This window comes from Salvelinus alpinus, chromosome 15 (assembly GCF_045679555.1).
Source record: "Salvelinus alpinus chromosome 15, SLU_Salpinus.1, whole genome shotgun sequence".
Classification (NCBI taxonomy): Eukaryota; Metazoa; Chordata; class Actinopteri; order Salmoniformes; family Salmonidae; genus Salvelinus; species Salvelinus alpinus.
In genome coordinates, this window is record NC_092100.1 from 29,654,981 (window position 1) to 29,671,889 (window position 16,909).

Here is a 16,909-nt window from a genome sequence, read left to right on the forward strand (position 1 = left end):
TTGTCACCTAAAACCCTCAAACTTTTACAGAAACACAATTGAGAGCATCCTGTCGGGCTGTATCACAGCCTGGTACAGCAACTGCACCGCCCTTAAACGCAAGGCTCTCCAGAGGGTGGTGCGTTCTGCCCAACGTATCACCGGGGGCAAACTACCTGCACTCCAGGACACCTACACCACCCGATGTCAAAAGAAGGCCAAAAAGATCATCAAGGACAACAACTACCCAAGCCACTGCCTGTACACCCCACAACCATCCAGAAGGCGAGGTCAGTACAGGTGCATCAAGCTGAGAACGAGAGACTGAAAAACAGCTTCCATCTCAAGGCCATAAGACTGTTAAAAAGCCATCACTAACACAGAGTAGCTACTGCCTACATACAGATTCAAATCATTGGCCATCTTAATAAATGGATCACTAGTCACTTTAAATAATGCCACTTTAATCATGTTCACATATCTTACATTACTTATCTCATATGGATATACTGTATTTTATACCATCTATTGCATCTTGCCTATTCCGCTCGGTCATCGCTCATCCACTATTTATATGTACATATTCTTATTCCATCCCTTTAGATTTGTGTGTATTAGGGAGTTGTTTTGGAATTGTTAGATTACTAGTTGGATATTACTGCACTGTCAGAACTAGAAGTACAAGCATTTCACTACACTCACATTAACATCTGCTAAAAATGTGTATGTGACCAATAAAATGTAATTTGCGCTTAGTGGGACTATCATTTGCTTTTCAAAAGAACAATGACCCAAAACACACCTCAAGGCTGTGTAAGGGCTATTTGACCAATAAGGAGAGTGATGGAGTGCTGCATCAGATGACCTGGCCTCCACAATCCCCAGACCTCAACCCAATTGAGATCGTTTGGGATGAGCTGGCCCGCAGAGTGAAGGAAAAGCAGCCAACAAGTGCTCAGCATATGTGGGAACTCCTTTAAGAGTTGCACAAAGTAGATGTCCTAACCGACTTGCCAAAACTATAGTTTGTTAACAAGACATTTGTGGAGTGGATGAAAAACGAGTTTTAATGACTCCAACCTAAGTGTATGTAAACATCCAACTTCAACTGTGCACACGTGTCCCCTTCCTTCCCTTCCATTCTCTCTGCCAGCGCCTAAACAAAGACCCACTACATCCCTTCCCGCCATTCCCTTCTCCATCCCTCCACGTCTGCTTGACTCTTGTCTAACACTTCCACTAAATTAAGAGATTTGTAATTAAAACCCAACTGTTTACGACTCATCTCAGTACTGACTCAGTCAAGCCCCCTAGTCACTATTCATTGTCTCAAAGTCCATGGGTATGTTTACAACACTGGCCATGAGGGACTGGTTTGAAAAACTGTGAAATAATGTTCTTCAAATCTCCACAGCAACAGGCCCTGACTAGAGTGTGACCACACCTAAAGTGAGGGGAAACCACGCAACACACACTTATGGATGTCCCCTAGGGATTATTACTATGTCACTGACAGCCACAGCACTGAACACTAAGGTGTCCGTGTCCACACCCCACCCCTGGGAACAGCTGGTCTACCTCAACACCACCAAAAATGGATCTGTGGGGCCGGCATTTTTTTCCCTCCCCACAGACCGAATTAAACCACATTCATTTGGACATGTAGTGGGAGACCACCTGGATGTTAACACAAACTGCAGTCATCCCCATCATCCACAAACCATAGGCCTATAAAGACCAACACCAGGGACTTAGACTGAGACAATGTGGCCAGAGCTATGAGGAGGAGGAACATTATCATTCTCCAACTCCAGGGCTTTCAGTTTCATAATGGACTCCACGAGAAGGAAATGGAGGAAGGTTTTCTACCCCCCGTTTTCAGGGCAGTGTACGGCAGATCCAACTTCAGCCCTGACAAACTGGACAATGTGAAGCCAAAGCAAAGGAATTTAGCCTCAAACAGAGAGAGATAGTGAGGGAACATATATTGAGAGTGTAAGAAATCACATAGGCTGATAAAACACACCCACAAAATGAAAACTAAACATTCACAATCAATGGGAACACACACTGGTGGAGGTTAAATGATAAGTAACATATTACAAGATGCTTCACACGGTGTGAAATACTACAAAACCCAATACAAGCAGCGAGTGACTGACGTTTGACTCACCACAATTCCAAAACAAGAGTAACAACACCATAGACAAAACTAACATCCTGTACTTCAAAATTCCATCGTAGCCGAGAACAAAATAAACTATAATATTTGTATAAATCGTCAAGTCCACAAGCCCCACTTTAAATCAGATTAAAGGGGAAAAGGTACCTCCAAATCCACTGTACATCTTTTTATCGATATGTGGCTTCCTCTCAGTGTTGACCACCCAGACCAGGAGAAGGTTCCTTGGGTTTAATGAGAACCACCTTAAAGAGATAGACATAGATAGATCCACAGACGGAGATCCAGCAGCGTCTACTCGTCTGAAGTTTAATCTCTGGCCCCTCTCTCAAACTCAGAGGAGAGAGAGAGAGAGAGTGCAGAGCAGAGGCGCCGCCAGGAAATGGGAAGGCGGTCAACCTCCCTGCCAGCAGCCCTCTCCTCCTACTTCTCTGGCTTCCTCTACTCTTCCCTGACTGACATCACACTCTTCCTGCCTCTCCCTCTTCCAGCAAAACCAGCACATTGTTTCCAACTCATAAATTGCATGTACAGTACCAGTCAAAATTTGACACCTACTCATTCAAAGGATTTTCTTAATTTTTACATTGTAGAATAATAGTGAATACATCTAAACTATCAAATAGCACATGTGGAATCATGTAGTAACAAATCAAAATATATTTTATATTTGAGATTCTTCAAAGTAGCAACGCTTTGCCTTGACAGCTTTGCACACTCTTGGCATTCTCTCAACCAGCTTCATGAGGTAGTCACCTGGAATGCATTTCAATTCACAGGTTTGCATTGTTAAAAGTTAATTTGTGGAATTTCTATCCTTCTTAATGCGTTTGAGCCAATCACTTTCATTGTGACGAGGTAGGGGTGGTATACAGAAAATAGCCTTATTTGGTAAAAGACCAAGTCCATATTATGTCCATCATTACTTTAAGACATGAAGGTCAGTCAATATGGAAAATTTAAAGAACTGAAAGTGTCTTCAAGTGCAGTCGCAAAAACCATCAAGCACTATGATGAAACTGGCACTCATGAGGATCGCCACAGGAAAGGAAGACCCAGAGTTACCTCTGCTCCAGTGGATAAGTTCATCACAGTTACCAGCCTCAGAAATTGCAGCCCAAATATATGCTTCAGACTTCAAGTAACAGACACATCCCAACATCAACTGTTCAGAGGAGACTGCGTGAATCAGGCCTTCATGGTCAAATTGCTGCAAAGAAACCACTACTAAAGGACAATAAGAATAATAATAAGAGACTTGATTGGGCCAAGAAACATGAGTATTGGACTTTAGACCGGTGGAAATCTGTCCTTTGGTCTGATGAGTCCAAATGTGAGATTTTTGGTTCCAACCGCTGTGTCTTTATGAGACGTAGAGTAGGTCAAAGAATGATCTCTGCATGTGTGGTTCACACCGTGAAGCATGGAGGGGGGGACGTGTGATGGTGTGGAGGTGCTTTGCTGGTGACACTGTCTGATTTATTTAGAATTCAAGGCACACTTAACCAGCATGGCTACTACAGCATTCTGCAGTGATACGCCATCCCATCTTATTTGCACTTAAGGGGACTATCATTTCTTTCTCAACAGGACAATGACCCCAAACACACCTCCAGACTGTATAACAGCTATTTAACCAAGAAGGAGAGAGATGGGTTGCTGCATCAGATGACCTGGTCTCCACAATCCCCCAACCTCAACCCAATTGAGATGGTTTGGGATGAGTTGGACCGCAGAGTGAAAGAAAAGCAGCCAACAAGTGATCAGCATATGTGGGAACTCCTTCAAGACTGCTGGAAAAGCATTCCTCATGAAGCTGGTTGATAGAATGCCAAGAGTATGCAAAGCTCTCATCAAGGCAAAGGGTGGCATCTTTGAAGAATCTCAAATATAAAATATATTTTGATTTGTTTAACACTTGTTTGGTTACTACATGACTCCATATTTGTTATTTCATAGTTTGTCTTCACTATTATTCTACAATGTAGAAAATAGTTAAAATAAATAAAATCCCTTGAATGAGTCGGTGTGTCCAAACGTTTGGCTGGTACTGTATGTAATTATAACATTTGTGTTCCCTACTACTGCCATTACATATCATGAATAGGACCCCAAAATAGCTTTGAGTAATAAACTGTGGAAACTCAAGAGACCCTAAGAAAAGAAAATGTTAACGTCTCAACTCTGCCCTTAATTTTTCCCCCTCATAATCACAACTGAAGTCTGAAATAACACAACACAATGAGAGATGATCCTTATCAGCCTTGAGTTATTCATCTATGACAAATCCCTATCCGTCTTAGCGTGCCAGACTGTCTATCAATGTTGTAAACAGTTTACAATAAATACCCAGACACCCCAGAGCATGATGCACCAAACGGGAAATGAACGCTCACAACCCCCTCAGAAACACTGTTCTTACTATATCGTCATCATAGATTCTGAGGCTCTTGCCTGCATAGTCTCACTCCGCAAGACAAAAACATCTTTTTTTTTGTTGCTTTTTGTCAGCTCAAGCCTCTAAAATTACAGAGATGAGTGACTCCGTGAACCTTGTGATCAGGTCAAACTTGTGTGATGACCCCACGTCTCATTCTTAACAGTGCACCTTGAAAATGTTTAACAGAGGACAGGACTGGTAAAAGGGACTTGAGAACCTAGCTGCAAGCTTATGATCACGCTCAAGGTGACACTGCTCTAGTTCAAGTACTTAACCTGATTAGGTATACGGCTGCACTTTACGCTGAGGAATGAAAGTTATGTCAATAATAACCTAAAGGGACAGCCATCACTGTCCGCAGTATGCCATCAGAAAAACAGTAGGATATTAGTCAAACAGTTGCAACAACATGCTGAAAACTAGTGACTAATAAATCAGTAGAGCACAGAGTCTGATGAAGTGGAGTGAGAATAGATGGGTATATGCAAATAGCTTGTAAAACTGGTTTACGCAACACTGTTTCTCATTGGGCTTTCCCCCATAACCCAGGCCACTGCCTTTCTCCTGGAGGCAGACTTGTTTTTAATGTCTTCGACATCACGCGCACGCAGGATATTAGTCAAACAGTTGCAACAACAACACACACACACACACACACACACACACACACACCTCCTTCCGTATGCGCTGCACATTTACAGGGAGAGGAAAGCCTTAAATCGACATGTTAATCCAGCTATTATTTTCAGCCCAAGCTTCTCTCGCTGCGCATTCAGATTTCACTGAGATTAAACTCGAATGACTTTCATGTGTTCCACTTAGATCCAAATGTACCACTTCATTACACACACGGGGAGACTTGTGTTTAGTTCAGAATAGAAAAATATGTGCACAAATATGCACACAAACCTAGTTTTCATATAACACACCACAAAGAATGAAGTAAACAAACAAAGACACTGTCAATAAACATGTTCACCCCCATGTCACAACCATGACTGTCACCAAGGGTTTCTAACAGGTCCTGACAGGATCAACCTCAGCAGAATCCCATTCTGCACGCTAGAATGTGCAGGAGAACTAGCTAACATTGATACTTGATGACAGTGATTGGCTGAGTAGCTTCTTTGGCGATTAGTAGTTGGTCAGATCCAGTAAATGGAGTAAGCGAGGCAGTCGAGGTGAATCAAATCAAGGTCTGTTAACCACATCAGATCAGCTCATTAGCATCAAGGGGAAACCCCACACCGAGTCTCAGCCTGGCTGACCAGGAATCAACATACACCAAATAAACATCGGTCTACACAATGAAACAGAGTGTAACAAGAGATCAGGGGATCAGCATCCAACGTACGAAAGACACATAATTCTACATCTCCTTTAGAGCACTTCTATTCAGTGCACAGAAACACATACACCAGGACATACACTACATGATCAAAAGTATGTGGACACCTGCTCGTCAAACATCTCATTCCAAAATCATGGGCATTGATATGAAGTTGGTCCACCTTTTGCTGCTATAACAGCCGCTCTTACATTGCTCATCCAAATATTTATATATTCTTAATTCCATTCCTTTAGATTGTGTGTATTGTTAGATATTACTGCACTGTTGAAGCTAGAAACAAGCATTTTGCTATACCTGCAATAACATCGCTAAACACGTGTATGTGACAAATACAATTTTATTTAACAGCCTCCACTCTTCTGGGCAGGCTTTCCACTAGATGTTGGAACATTGCTACGGGGACTTGCTGCCATTCAGCCACAAGAGTATTAGTGAGGTTGGGCACTGATGTTGGGAGATTAGGCCTGGCTCGCAGTCGGCGTTCCAATTTATCCCAAAGGTGTTCAATGGCGTTAAGGTCAGGGCTCTGTGCAGGCCAGTCAAGTTCTTCCACATCGATCTCGACAAACCATTTCTGTATGGACCTCGCTTTGTGCACGGGGGCATTGTCATGCTGAAACAGGAAAGGGCCTTCCCCAAACTGTTGCCACAAAGTTGGATGCACAGAATCTTCTGGAATGTTATTGTTTGCTGTAGCGTTAAGATTTGTTTTACACTGTTTTGGTTACTACATGATTCCATATGTGTTCTTTCATAGTTTTTGATGTCTTCACTATTATTCTACAATATAGAAAATAGTAAAAAGAAAGAAAAACCCTTGAATGAGTAGGTGTGTCCAAACTTTTGACTGGTACTGTACATGTAGATAGGGGTAAAGGGGCAAAGTAGACTGCACCATTTTCTTGTTTTTAAAATGTATGGATGGCCAGGGGCACACTCAAACACTTAGACATTTGTTTACTGAGTCAGCCAGAGGCAGTAGGGATGACCACTTGTTCTCTTGATAAGTGCATGAATTTGACCATTTTCCTGTCCTGCTAAGCATTCAAAATGTAACGAGTACTTTTGGCTGTCAAGGGAAATGTACGGAATAAAAAGTAGAATATTTTCTTTAGGAATGTAGTGAAGTAAAAGTAGTCAAAAATATAAATAGTAAAGTACAGATACTCCAAAAAAACTAAAGTATTTTTACTTAAGTACATTACACCACTGCCCAGAGGCTTCTGTTACTTGGCGTGTTATAGAAAAGTCAAAGGTGTCACCAAATAGATTACAATATTAATTATTTACTGGAATGACTACTAAAAAAATTGCATTGGTGTTTGGACAAACTATAGCAGGCCTGGGAAAATATTTTCCATGGAGGGCAACACTATAAAATATATTTGCCATCGTGGGCCAGAATCATATTACAAATCAAATTTTATTTGTCACATACACATGGTTAGCAGATATTAATGCGAGTGTAGCGAAATGCTTGTGCTTCTAGTTCCGACAATGCAGTAATAAACAACAAGTAATCTAACAATTCCACAACTACTACCTTATACACACAAGTGTAAAGGGAAAGAATATGTACATAAAGACATATGAATGAGTGAACGGCATAGGCAAGATGCAGTAGATGGCATAGAGTACAGTATATACATATGAGATGAGTAATGTAGGGCATATAAACATAAAGTGGCATAGTTTAAAATGGCTAGTGATACATGTATTACATAAAGATGGCAAGATGCAGTAGATGATATAGAGTACAGTATATACATATGAGATGAGTAATGTAGGGTATGTAAACATTATATTAAGTGGCATAGTTTAAAATGGCTAGTGATACATGTATTACATAAAGATGGCAAGATGCAGTAGATGATATAGAGTACAGTATATACATATGAGATGAGTAATGTAGGGTATGTAAACATTATATTAAGTGGCATTGTTTAAAGTGGCTAGTGATACATTTTTACATAATTTCCATCAATTCCCATTATTAAAGTGGCTGGAGTTGAGTCAGTATGTTGGCAGCGGCCACTAAATGTTAGTGGTGGCTGTTTAACAGTCTGATGGTCTCTCGGTCCCTGCTTTGATGCACCTGTACTGACCTCGCCTTCTGGATGATAGCGGGGTGAACAGGCAGTGGCTCGGGTGGTTGTTGTCCTTGATGATCTTTTTGGCCTTCCTGTGACATCAGGTGGTGTAGGTGTCCTGGAGGGCAGGTAGTTTGCCCCCGGTGATGCGTTGTGCAGACCTCACTACCCTCTGGAGAGCCTTACGGTTGTGGGCGGAGCAGTTGACGTACCAGGCGGTGATACAACCCGACAGGATGCTCTCGATTGTGCATCTGTAGAAGTTTGTGAGTGCTTTTAGTGACAAGCCAAATTTCTTCAGCCTCCTGAGGTTGAAGAGGCGCTGCTGAGCCTTCTTCACAACGCTGTCTGTGTGGGTGGACCAATTCAGTTTGTCCGTGATGTGTACACCGAGGAACTTAAAACTTTCCACCTTCTCCACTACTGTCCCGTCGATGTGGATAGGGGGGGGTGTTCCCTCTGCTGTTTCCTGAAGTCCACAATCATCTCCTTTGTTTTGTTGACGTTGAGTGTGAGGTTATTTTCCTGACACCACACTCCGAGAGCCCTCACCTCCTCCCTGTAGGCCGTCTCGTCGTTGTTGGTAATCAAGCCTACCACTGTAGTGTCGTCCGCAAACTTGATGATTGACCTGAGCAGACCTGAGTAAGGGAGCTTGCTGTTTTAGTTTCTGTTTGTAGGCTGGAAGCAACAAAATGGAGTCGTGGTCAGCTTTTCCAAAAGGAGGGCGGGGGAGGGCCTTATATGCGTCGCGGAAGTTAGTATAACAATGATCCAAGGTTATACCAGCCCTGGTAGCACAATCGATATGCTGATAGAATTTAGGGAGTTTTGTTTTCAGATTAGCCTTGTTAAAATCCCCAGCTACGATGAATGCAGCCTCAGGGTGTGTGGTTTCCAGTTTACAAAGAGTCAGATAAAGTTCGTTCAGGGCCATCGATGTGTCTGCTTGGGGGGGAATATATACGGCTGTGATTATAATCGAAGAGAATTCCCTTGGTAGATAATGCGGTCGACATTTGATTGTGAGGAATTCTAAATCAGGTGAACAGAATGACTTGAGTTCCTGTATGTTGTTATGATCACACCACGTCTCGTTAATCATAAGGCATACACCCCCGCCCCTCTTCTTACCAGAAAGATGTTTGTTTCTGTCGGCGCGATGCGTGAAGAAACCAGCTGGCTGCACCGACTCCGTTAGCGTCTCTCGAGTGAGCCATGTTTCCGTGAAGCAAAGAACGTTACAGTCTCTGATGTCTCTCTGGAATGTTACCCTTGCTCGGATTTCATCAACCTTGTTGTCAAGAGACTGGACATTGGTGAGTAGTATGCTAGGGAGTGGAGCGCGATGTGCCCGTCTCCGAAGCCTGACCAGAAGACCGCTTCGTTTGCCCCTTTTACGGCGTCGTTGTTTAGGGTCGCCGGCTGGGATCAGATCCATTGTACTGGGTGGAAGGCAAAACACAGGATCCGCTTCGGGAGAGTCATATTCCTGGTTGTAATGATGGTGAGTTGACGTTGCTCTTATATTCAGTAGTTCCTCCCGACTGTATGTAATGAAACCTAAGATTACCAGGGGTACCAATGTAAGAAATAACACATAAAAAAATAAAATACTGCATAGTTTCCTAGGAACGCGAAGCGAGGCGGCCATCTCTGTCGGCGCCGGAAGTAGAAAGGGGTTATACATCATGTGTATGACTGTGCTGACAGATATATATACTGTAAATCACATCCAGATATGCTACATATTTTACTATTTTAACATGCACAGAAATAAACCATATCCATGTTCTCCTTTTGGTAGGTATTTTCATTATTAAAAATGCAACAAACTACACAGAGGGAAAAGTACACTGTGCATTCAGCACCACGGACAGAACTCTTGTTAGTGGGTATGCACAAAAACACAAGAAATAGAGAGCTCAACATTACATTTAAATGACTCAATCAGCGTGAGTAGTGAAGTCTCTGATGGGCATTGCCTAGAGCAGTGAAGTCACGTATAGTTTCTGGTGTCGCTATGCGTAGGATTGCTGAGAGGTGAGAGTCAGTAAGAGATGATTTGTGCCTTGACTTGTTATATTTCATCACTGACAATGTCTGGGTCAACCTATGTACAGTTGAAGTCGGAAGTTTACATACACCTTAGCCAAATACATTTGAACTCAGTTTTTCACAATTCCTGACATTTAATCCTAGTAAAAATGTCCTGTTTTAGGACAGTTAGGATCACCACTTTATTTTAAGAATGTGAAACGTCCGAATAACAATAGAGAGGATAATTTATTTCAACTTTAATTTCTTTCATCACATTCCCAGTGGGTCAGGAGTTTACATACACTCAATCATTATTTGGTAGCATTGCCTTTAAATTGTTTAACTTGGGTCAATGTTTCAGGTAGCCTTCCACAAGCTTCCCACAATAAGTTGGATGAATTTTGGCCCATTCCTCCTGACAGAGCTGGTGTAACTGAGTCAGGTTCTTTATGCCTCCTTGCTCACACACGCTTTTTCAGTTCTGCCCACACATTTTCTATAGGATTGAGGTCAGGGCTTTGTGATGGCCACTCCAATACCTTGACTTTGTTGTCCTTAAGCCATTTTGCCACAACTTTGGAAGTATGCTTGGGGTCATTGTCCATTTAGAAGACCCATGTGTGACCAAGCTTTAACTTCCTGACTGATGTCTTGAGATGTTGCTTCAATATATCCACATAATTTTCCTGCCTCATAATGGCATCTATTTTGTGAAGTGCACCAGTCCCTCCTTAAGCAAAGCACCCCCACAACATGACGCTGCCACCCCCGTGCATCACGTTTGGGATGGTGTTCTTCGGCTTGCAAGCCTCTCCCTTTTTCATCCAAACATAATGATGGTCATTATGGCCAAACAGTTCTATTTTTGTTTCATCAGACCAGAGTACATTTCTCCAAAAGGTAGTCTGGCTTTTTTATGGCGGTTTTGGAGCAGTGGCTTCTTCCTTGCTGAGCGGCCTTTCAGGTTGTCAATATAGGACTCGTTTACTGTGGATATAGATACTTTTTTACCCATTTCCTCCAGCATCTTCACAAGGTCCTTGTTGTTCTGGGATTGATTTGCACTTTTCGCACCAAAGTACGTTCATCTCTAGGAGACAGAACACGTCTCCTTCCTGAGTGGTATGACGACTGCGTGGTCCCATGGTGTTTATACTAGCGTACTATTATTGGTACAGATGAACGTGGTACCTTCAGGCATTTGGAAATTACTCCCAAGGATGAACGACTTTTTTTGAAATCTGACACAGCGGTTGCATTAAGGAGAGGTATATCTATAATTCCATGTGTATAACTTGTATTATCATCTACATTTATGATGAGTATTTCTGTTGAAACGATGTGGCTATGCAAAATCACTTGATGTTTTTGGAACTAGTGAATGTAACGCGCCAATGTAAACTCTGATTTTTTGTTATAAATATGAACTTTATCAAACAAAATATGCATGTATTGTGTAACATGAAGTCCTATGAGTGTCATCTGATGAAGATCATCAAAGGTTAGTGATTAATTTTATCTCTATTTCTGCTTATGTGACTGCTATATTTCGCTGGAAAAATGGCTGTGCATATTGTGGTTTAGTGGTGACCTAACATAATCGTTTGTAGTGCTTTCGCTGAAAAGCATATTTGAAATCGGAGACTTTGGTGGGATTAACAACAATAATACCTTTAAAATGATATAAGACACATGTATGTCTGTGGAATTTTAATTATTTTAATTTGGCGCCCTGCACTTTCACTGGCTGTTGTCATATCATCCCGGTAACGGGATTGCAGCCATAAGAAGTTAATGAATTCGCCCTCAGCAAATGGCTTGCTATGTTTAGCAATTTTGTGGGACAGTACGCAGCTAGCTCTCGCAATTCCGTCATTTGCTGATTGTAGTTTTGTGAGAAGTCCTTGCTGCTTTTTTCAACTGAGAAAGCAACTCTTTCGATGCACTTGCCCTCTGCTCAGAAGACATATTCCTATAGTTCTCTGCATGCTTCGTCTGGAAGTGTCGGGACAAGTTGTAGTCTTTCAAGACAGCGATGCGCTCTTCGCACACAGTTTTCCCTGATACCTGAATAAAGAAATATTTTGATGTCCACTCTTACTGGAACACCCTATATTCATTGTCTACTTTCCTTTTCTTTGAAAAACAAATCTTTGCACAATTTCTAGCTAGCTACTATTTCTAACTGACGTGTGTTTCAGCCTGTCAGTCACTGTCTGTCCTCGTACATGTTGTTATTTATACGTGCCTTCAAAATAAATGTCCCACAAGCGGTGGGAGTTAAATCATTACACAAAGGCGAGTATTCATTGGGCTTTTAATTTGAATAATAAAATACGTTTTTCAAAACTTTACTATCGCAAATTCTTTGTGATCTGAGCATGATTCCGCCGCGTGGCATTGAAATCAGGTCGCGGGTCGCATACCCAAATCTGCATTATAGCATACTCAGTAAATGTGTGGAAAGATGCAGAAAGGCATGAGAGCTAATCTTAAATAGCATTCATACTCTCCAATATGGCGTAATAAATGATTCTTAGTGTGTAAAAAAACATTTATATCAGATCCTTGGTCTAAGAAGGGTATTTATACTTTGAAAGACATCTTCAATGTGAATGTACTCCTCAGTTTCCAGGAAATCCGCCAGCGTTTTAATGTCCCAGGGTGTGGTTGAATTCGTAATGTGGAAAAAGTCAAGGGGTCTGAATACTTTCCGAAGGTACTATAACTATCCCAGGACAATGTAAGTCATCTGGGTCATACAGAGATAAGATGCCTGGCAACACACTGACACAGGGTTATCAGACGCACACAGGCCTGACAACTGGATCCTGGATATCGGTGCATGTCCCAGGGGATTTACCCAACTAGCTGTATTTGTTTAGTCTACCATTAATCATTACACCAAACTCACATACACAGTTCAAAGAGTAGGGGGTGAGAAAAACAAAATATATCAGTACTTCCTTGCATTTCCACCTGGGAAATTCTGGAATTGCGCTGAAACTTTATTTCTCTTAAAATGTATGCCAAACAAAAACATTGTTTTCAAAGTTTAACAAACCATACAACTTCACATTGGTGCTCATGGGTACTTTTAAATTCAAATGACCACCTTAGCGCAGCTCAATCTAAGGTGGAGACCCCCACCCCTCCATAGCTTCACTCAACACCAAGCACTTTACTCCCCAAAACCACCCCACGATGCAGAGGACACGTTCTTTCCATTCTTAACATGCCACTAGGCTTCTATTTGTCTCAAACACAGCAGGCATGCTTGTTTTCCACACCCCCTCCCCTGATTCTTAAATCAAAATGAGCTTTACTTATTTAATCTGCTGTTTGAGCAGGTGCCAGGGAATTTCATATTCACAGAGAAACCTACAGGTATAACAGAGGAGCTATACTGGGATTACGTGTGCGCAAACCGTGACCAGGATGTCAGCGCAGTATTACCTGCTACCCCAGAGACGTAAACAGATACACGCGTGGAAGAAGAATTAGCCCTCGGTCTCTTCTGCAAGGAATCTATTGAGTTTGGGTCCAATATGGATAGCCTATGACAACCATATTTCTCATTACATCAAAAATACAATTCTACAACCATCTGCAGTCAATTAATTAACCTTGTTCATGGGACACTAAAACAGACAAAATAAAAGCGTGCCTATCTATATAATGAATGAATTGGGTGGGTTGAGCTTATTAAATATAAAAGCACTAAACCTCTCCCTAAAAGCTTCACTTATTCAAAAGTTATACTTGAACGCTAAATGATTCTCAAGTAGATTACTAAGAAAAGCTCATCCATTGTTTAAAAATTGCCTTTTTGCCATTGTGCAGATTGCTATGTCTCCTTTTCGATTAATTGGAAAATTATACGTTTTTCAAAGTCTCTTTTTCAAACAAGCATTGCAGAGCTGGCTACAATTTCAATTTCATCCCCCTGAAAAGAAAACAAATATTACAAAAAATATTATGGCTGAACTCAAATGTGCTGGTTGATAAATTACCTGTATTTATTTAGTTTTTAAGTGAAATTGTAAATCGGAATGGTAGAGTTGTCTTTCATGGAGTTATCAGAATTGTATGGGAAGGTCTGCTCAATCCAAGAGTACAACCAATTGATTACAGCATTACCCCAAAAATGGAGACGGCAGGTGGCAGCAGGAGAAGGTAGGGAACTGGTCTGTCTGACGAATATAAAGGATCGAACCTGGCAAAGGAATAAAAATAGCATAAATAGGAAAATATACCAGTTTAATTTGAGGACCAGGATGTTGACAGCTGAGCCATACAGATTGCAAAATAGTTGAAGAGATTTTTGATGTACCGATTCCATGGTACAGGGTGTATGAGTTGATATATAAAACGACAAGATTCAACACTTCGTGCTTTACAGCTAAAATTATTATATAGAATTCTTGCCACCAACAAAATGTTGAAGATTTGGGGCATTCAACCATTGAAGCTCTGCAGATTTTGTTGTGAGGATACAGAATCAATAGACCATTTATTTTGGTATTGCCCTCAGGTAGCTTGTTTCTGGTCTCAGATTCAGGAATGGCTGAAAATGCAGAACATTGATCTAAAATTGACCCTAGAAATAGTACTGTTGGGAGATCTGGAGAGACCAGGTCAGTCAAATAATAAACATTTTTACTAAAGAGTATTAGTATATCTTCAACTCGCAATCTGTGGATTCTATTAGATACAATGTCAATCTATATTAAACATCACAGCATAGTTGAAAGATATATGGTGCGTAGAAATCCGAAGAGGGTGGCCAGCAGAGATAGATGGGAGGGGCTGAGGGAAGCGGAATTGGAGACAAGTGGGAGTGGAGTGGCTGGGCGACAGATAGAATAACTGTCAAAGATAAAAGTATAGATATGAATGTAATTCAAAACAAAACAAAAAGTAAGTTTGAATGACACTGAGGGGCAGTGTTTTTACAGCAGATGTCGTGCAGGTGTTTGTACACATGCATATACACACACTCACATCCAAATGCACACATGTGCACATACAAAGAAACACACAGGTAAATAGTGCCATACATGCACTCAAACATATCCAGTTGGCCTTGCTGTTATGATTTTTGTTGTCCTTGATGTCTTTTTTTTTTGCATTGTTGTATTGTTTGTCTTTTTCTTTTGTCGGTTGTTGGTACATGGGGGGGGGGGGTATTGGTGGTAGGGAATGGATTATTATTATTATTATTTTAAAACCAATTCTGAGGGGGGGGGACTGTGGTGGGGATCTTGGAGGGCTGGCGTGCGTGCTCAGTCCCCTCCTGTACTCCCTGTTCACTCATGACTGCACGGCCAGTAACGACTCCAACACCATCATTAAGTTTGCCGATGACAACAGTTGTAGGTCTGATCACCAACAACAACGGGACAGCCTATAGGGAGGAGGTCAGAGACCTGGCCATGTGGTGCCAGTACAACAACCTCTCCCTCAACGTGATCAAGACAAAGGAGATGATTGTGGACTACAGGAAAAGGAGTACTGAGCACACCCCCATTCTCATTGACAGGGTTGTAGTGGAGCAGGTTGAGAGCGTCAAGTTCCTTGGTGTCCACATCACCAACAAACTATCATGGTCCAAACACACAAAGACAGTCGTGAAGAGGGCACAACAAAACAAATATTTTCAGGAGACTGAAAAGATTTGGCACGGGTCCTCAGATCCTCAAAAGGTTCAGCTGCACCATCAGGAACATCCTGACTGGTTGCATCACTGCCTGGTATGGCAACTGCTCAGCTTCCGACCGCAAAGCACTACAGAGGGTAGTGCGTACGGCCCAGTACATCACTGGGGCCAAGCTTCCTGCCATCCAGGACCTCTATACCAGGGCATGTCAGAGGAAGGCCCTAAAAATTGTCAAAGACTCCAGCCACCCTAGTCATAGACTGGTCTCTCTGCTACCGCACGACAAACGGTACCAAGAGGCTTCTAAAACAGCTTCTACCCCCAAGCCATAAGACTCCTGAACATCTAATCAAATGGCGACCTAGACTATTTGCATTGCCCCGCCCCCCTCTTTTACACCACTTCTACTCTCTGTTATTATCTATGTATAGTCACCTTAACTCTACCTACATGTACATACTACCTTAAATTCCTCGACTAACCGTTACCCCCGCACATTGACTCTGTACCGGTACCCCTTGTATACTGCTGCTATACTGCTACAGACCAGTCTTGTTTGGTAATAAAATGTATAAATGTTCACCAAAGTAATTCTTTGTCATGCCTCATTTTAGGAGGATCAGATGGTGACAAGGGTCTCAGCAGGATCCGGCAGGCCAGGGAAAACCAGTCTGACAGAGATGAGGGGAATCTTTTCAGATACATTTTATTCTCTCTGTCCAGCAAACACTGGATAAGCCAGATGCTATTTTAAGGCAGTCTGATAAACCTCCAAAGTTGATTTCCAAACTGTATCAAGGGTTGATAGAGGCTTTTCCAGAAACATGTATAACAAACATGAGGAAGTCCTGTGAGATGCTATTGATAATGAATGGATAAATATATGTTAGAATGCCCAGTCATGTTCATATAATCTCAGACATAAATTACTGCAGTTTAAGACCATCCATAGAATGTACTATATGCCAGTGAAACTGAATATCATGCACTCAGAAATGTAATTCCTCTGCTGCAGGTGTAAAACACAGAAGGGGACATATTTGCATATGTTGTGGTCTTGTGAAGGCTGGCTGAATTCTGGCAAAGAGTATGTTATTTTATCTCAGCATGTCTAAAGGTTCTCCCTTCTCCCTGTTTTTGTTTGCTTGGAAATGTTGATACTGGAGAC

At 41.8% G+C, this 16,909-nt stretch overlaps 1 protein-coding gene across 5 annotated transcripts in view; it reads right to left on the reverse strand.

The window, feature by feature from the left end:
• LOC139539884 (rho family-interacting cell polarization regulator 1-like) overlaps positions 1 to 16,909 on the reverse strand; it is a 111,948-nt gene that overhangs the window by 40,484 nt on the left and 54,555 nt on the right. The window contains exon 1 of one of the 5 annotated variants that reach the window (XM_071343261.1): positions 2,309 to 2,482. The exons of the other annotated variants lie outside the window; for them this stretch is intronic. Coding sequence (XP_071199362.1) covers positions 2,309 to 2,423 — 115 coding nt within the window. The 5' untranslated portion in view covers positions 2,424 to 2,482. Of the gene's footprint in view, positions 1 to 2,308; positions 2,483 to 16,909 lie in introns of those variants that run through there. 5 annotated transcript variants of the gene reach the window in all.